The sequence below is a fragment of the Acinonyx jubatus genome, chromosome B3 (genome assembly GCF_027475565.1).
Source record: "Acinonyx jubatus isolate Ajub_Pintada_27869175 chromosome B3, VMU_Ajub_asm_v1.0, whole genome shotgun sequence".
Lineage (NCBI taxonomy): Eukaryota > Metazoa > Chordata > Mammalia > Carnivora > Felidae > Acinonyx > Acinonyx jubatus.
In genome coordinates, this window is record NC_069386.1 from 68,641,572 (window position 1) to 68,646,416 (window position 4,845).

The following is a 4,845-nucleotide window of genomic DNA, read 5'->3' on the forward strand; positions in this document are numbered from 1 at the left end:
GTGCACATGTGTGCATATATAAATACACATATTAAAGGACAAGGGGCACCTGGGTGGCTCAGTCAGTTGGGCATCCTACTTCTGCTCAGGTCGTGATCTCATGGCTTGTGACCTTGAGCCCCACATTGGGCTCTGTGCTGACAGCTCGGAGTCTGGAGCCTGCTTCAGATTCTGTGTGTCCCTCTCTCTCTGCCCCTCCTCCGCTCATGCTCTGTCTCTCTCCTTCAAACACAAGTAAAGATTAAAAAATTGTTTTAAATAAAAGGAAAAGCTTTGGAATCCATTTTTTTTTCCTACTGCTAGGTTTTTCTGCCCTTGGTCCTGGCATACACCCAAGTCACCTCTGTATCCTAAGTCAGGTTTCCTTAGCTTGCCACTACCCTGTGGGCTTAGTGTGAATTGCAAAAGTGATTGTAGGTACTGGTATAAGACCTACTACAAGAGACATAATATGTGCCTGAGATGACTTGAGAGTAAGAAATAAGACAACTTGAATGACTGAGGAATTGTTGTATGAACATTTAAAATAGTACCAGTGAGGGGTGCCTGGGTAGCTCAGTCAGTTAAGTATTTGACTTTGGGTTAGGTCATGATCTCATGGTTGGTGGGTTCAAGCCCTGCATCAAGCTGTTTGCTGGCACCATGGAGTCTGCTTGGAATTCTCTGTCTTTTTCTCCCATATCCCCTACCCCTTCCTCCCTCCTGTCCTCCTTCTCCTTCTCTTTCTCTCTCTTCCTCTCTCTCTGTTCTCCCCCTCTGGTGCTGTCTTTGTCTCTCTCAATAAAAATGCATAAACTTAAAATATTAAAAAAAAGCAATAGCAGTGAATTCTGGCAAATGCAATCTTTACCTCTTCTTTGTTTTTCTGTTTGTGTTGCATTGCACCACCTTCCCCGTGTCTCATGATCCTTGCTATATACATCTATGTTTTCATATTTGCATCATTTTCTTGTTTATAGATCCATAGTCCTTGCAGCCATTGTGTTAGGAATACTGTATGTGGGAGTGACTCAACTGCTTTAGGTGATCCCAGGTAAAATGCATATTTAATAATGACCCTGAGAAGGAATTGAGGAGTTATCTTGTTCTCACAATGTGAATATCCTTGATTAATTAATCATTTTAATGCAGAACTTCATTAACATTCTCATTTTAGTTTCTTGTTTTCTTTTGTCTGGAACATTCTAGTGGATAAATCAATGGATAGAGCAAATCACTCTGTGGTGTCAGAGTTTGTGTTCCTGGGACTCACCGATTCCTGGGAGATCCAACTTCTCCTCTTTGTGTTCTCCTCTACGTTTTATGTGGCAAGCATGATGGGAAACTCCCTCATCATGCTCACTGTGATTTCTGACCCTCACTTACACTCCCCCATGTACTTTCTGTTGGCCAACCTCTCCTTCATTGACCTGGGAGTTTCTTGTGTCATTTCTCCGAAGATGATTTATGACCTTTTCAGAAAGCATAAGGTCATCTCCTTTGGTGGCTGCATCACTCAAATCTTCTTCATCCACGTCATTGGTGGCGTGGAGATGGTGCTGCTCATCGCCATGGCCTTTGACAGATATGTTGCCATATGCAAGCCTCTGCACTATTTGACTATTATGAACCGAAAAATGTGTATTTTGCTTTCAGTTGCTGCCTGGGTAATTGGCTTGACCCACTCTGTGATTCAACTGGTTTTTGTAATATCATTGCCATTCTGTGGCCCTAATGTGTTAGACAGCTTTTATTGTGACTTTCCTCGGTTCATCAGACTTGCCTGCACAGACCCCTACCGTCTAGAGTTCATGGTCATAGCCAACAGTGGGTTCATATCTCTGGGATCATTCTTCATATTGATTGTCTCCTACATTTCTATCCTGATCTCTGTTCGGAAACACTCTTCAGCAGGCACATCTAAGGCCCTCTCCACTTTGTCAACTCATGTCATGGTGGTGATTTTGTTCTTTGGCCCGTGCATCTTCGTTTATATCTGGCCTCACCCCACCTCACACCTGGACAAATATCTTGTTGTCTTTGATGCAGTTCTCACTCCTTTTTTTAACTCAGTCATCTATACATTCAGGAACAACGAGATGAAAGTGGCAATGAGGAAAATGTGTAGTCGGTTTATTATTTATAGAAGGATTTCTTAAATGACACAAGTATTACAAAATTTCCTTACTGACTTGAAGTAACATTACATATCCATACTTTGAATACCAGATTCCAAGTACCTTACTACCATTGAGTTGTCCCAGATTAACAAGGGTCTTAAAAAATCTTAACTGAGAGATTGTGTTGCTGCCTATGGTTGGTTGAAGGAAGCATGTGGTGTGAAAAACAGTAGCTCCCAGAGAAGGACAATTGCTTGTCTCTCGGGAGACATTACCTTGATGAATTTACTGTGGTCTAGAATTCAAAATTGTGTCTCTTCAGTGTCTGAGTGCGTTATATAAGGGGATGCTGGTTGATGCAAAATAAATTGATACTAGATAGAAATATATACGTATATCAAGATGTCAATTGATTAATTTGCTGTGGAAGATCAGCAAGTGGTCTGAACTTTCATGTAAGCCTAATTGATTAATTCAGTGAAGGGAAATTTATGAGAAGTCAAGTGATGGTAAGGACATTAATGAGGAGGGAACCGGAGTAAGAGGAGTCAGCTGGACACTCAAATAATCACATGAGATTGTGATGCCTTTGAGGATAGGCCTGCCATCAGAAGTGGAAAAATAATGGATCCTTAGGCCAGGCCACGTTTCTGTCTGGACAGAGCTGGTTGGTCTCACAAGATTTACCTTTTGACTTTTGTTTGTACTCTGTTTCAGACTATCTAACTCCTATGTTCTTTAAGATTCATTCTCACTTTTGTTTGTAACTAGCCCGGTTCTTCCTTTTCTTTCTTATGAAATAATACTATTCCCATTGCATTTACAGGATTTGAGTCATTGCAAGCTGAGTTTTAGTTTGGGAGGTGTTTTTTTTATATGAATGTATTATATTCTAGGGGAATAAGGGATTTGCATACATGGATTTAGAAATTTCCATTCATATCCATTTTAACAAAGAAGAACCAAGGCTCATTCTCAGAGATGTAGTACAAATAACTCTGAACCTTATGTATCCTTACACATACTCCTTAACCAGTTTATCAGTATTCCTATTGTCTTGTAAGTGGTCCTTATTAATGAAATTACAATGTTACTTGCTAATTTATTTGTCTTTTCTTTTGATTTCCATTGCTCTTTTTATCATTCATTCATTATTTTTGACACCCTTGATGGATATGGAAAAGTTTAGTAGCTAGCACTTATACTCAGTGTCCTAAGATTTGTTTGGAAGTAGTGTTTTTAAAGGGGAGATTCCAGGTTTCTCTTTTACTGATTAAATAATGTTCAGTAGGCTAGCAGGCTACCAGATTCCTCTCTGATTTAAAAAAATTTTTACCCCTCCCAATCTTTTGTCTGTCTGCTCTTCTATCAGGTCTGTAGGTATGATAAGACAGATTTGCCAACTGTATAGTACCTGAAGATTTTCTGTATCACTTAATTTTAAAGGTCATTCTTTGCACTGTGAAGAAATAACTACTTTTAGTGGACATCTAGTCTGTTATTTGCTCAAATCAGCCACCTGCTTCTCCTGGTAAATGTAGCTTTGTCTTGCCGTAACCATGTCATATGACTGGAAGGTGACATGTAAATCCTACCTCTCTGACTACTTCTGTTTGCTTAAAGGATGCTTCTGAACCAAGTCTTGATGACACATCTCTTAGCCATAGTTGAAGGCTTCAGGTATGAGCCTCTGACCAAGATGGGCCAAATCTGAGCTTTTCCTCAGGGTGGTAGACCCAAGAACAGAGAGAAAACAAGCTCATCCCTCTTTGAGCTGTGATACGGAGAAACTGCTGGCCATCATACTTCCTGCTGTCAAAAATCAAGTCTGGGATACTGAAAAAACATATGTGGAAAAAGACACAGGATTTACAGATAGAAGCTTGGCAGTAGCCAGGTTCTTGGTTCCAACAGTCTTTGGCATTCAGCTTCATTCTTGCCCACCCATGAATTTGGTGACCAGCTGAGCTAATAAATGGGCGAATACATTAACCTTCTTGCTTAAGTTTGTTTGAGGTGTGGTTTTGTCCTGTATAATCGAAAGGGTATTGATAAATACATTTCTGGTTCTAAGAAGAGTGTATTTTCCATGATTTCTGATGTGAATTCCTCCATGTTTTATTACTTAAGAAAGTACTATTTTTTCTAATACAATTTTTTTCTTCTAATAAAAAGAAAAGCTTCCTTTGAATTAGAGATGAAGTAGAAATCACCCATAAAATCACTATGTGGAGATAATTAGTGGCAATATTTTGGTATGCTAATTTGTAGTGTTTTTCTCTGCCTAAATAAAAATAGATATTTATAAAAGGGACATTTAATGGTCTCTGCATTTTATCCTGCCTGCCTTTTGATGAATATTACATTCAGAGATGTTTTTCACATTATCAAATGTTGTAGTACAAAATAATTTTAAATACATACATACTACTGCATTATATGAGAATCATAATTATATTTGTTATTCCTCTCTCATTGACCAATTAGATTATCTTTAATTTTGTGCTCTGCTTGAAAATCTTATATATGTTATCTGTATCTCAGAGTACTTCCTTTAGAGGTTGATAAATTTGGAATCAATAGGGGATCATAATCATTTAAATTCTTTATTCACATTGTAATTACAACCAAAAGATTTTTACCTGCTAAAAAGTATATCCAGTTAAAAATTTTTTTAATGTTTGTTTGTTTTGTGTGTGCGTGTGTGTGTTTAATATGAAATTTATTGTCAAATGGTTTCCATACA

At 38.3% G+C, this 4,845-nt stretch overlaps 1 protein-coding gene across 1 annotated transcript; it reads left to right on the forward strand.

Annotated features, from left to right (window-relative positions):
* Positions 1 to 770: 770 nt before the first annotated feature.
* LOC128316206 (olfactory receptor 4F3/4F16/4F29-like) lies at positions 771 to 4,613 on the forward strand. The gene has a single exon (XM_053225139.1). It carries the CDS (start codon positions 1,200 to 1,202, stop codon positions 2,136 to 2,138), a length of 939 nt encoding a protein of 312 aa, XP_053081114.1. The 5' UTR covers positions 771 to 1,199; the 3' UTR covers positions 2,139 to 4,613.
* Positions 4,614 to 4,845: the final 232 nt, after the last annotated feature.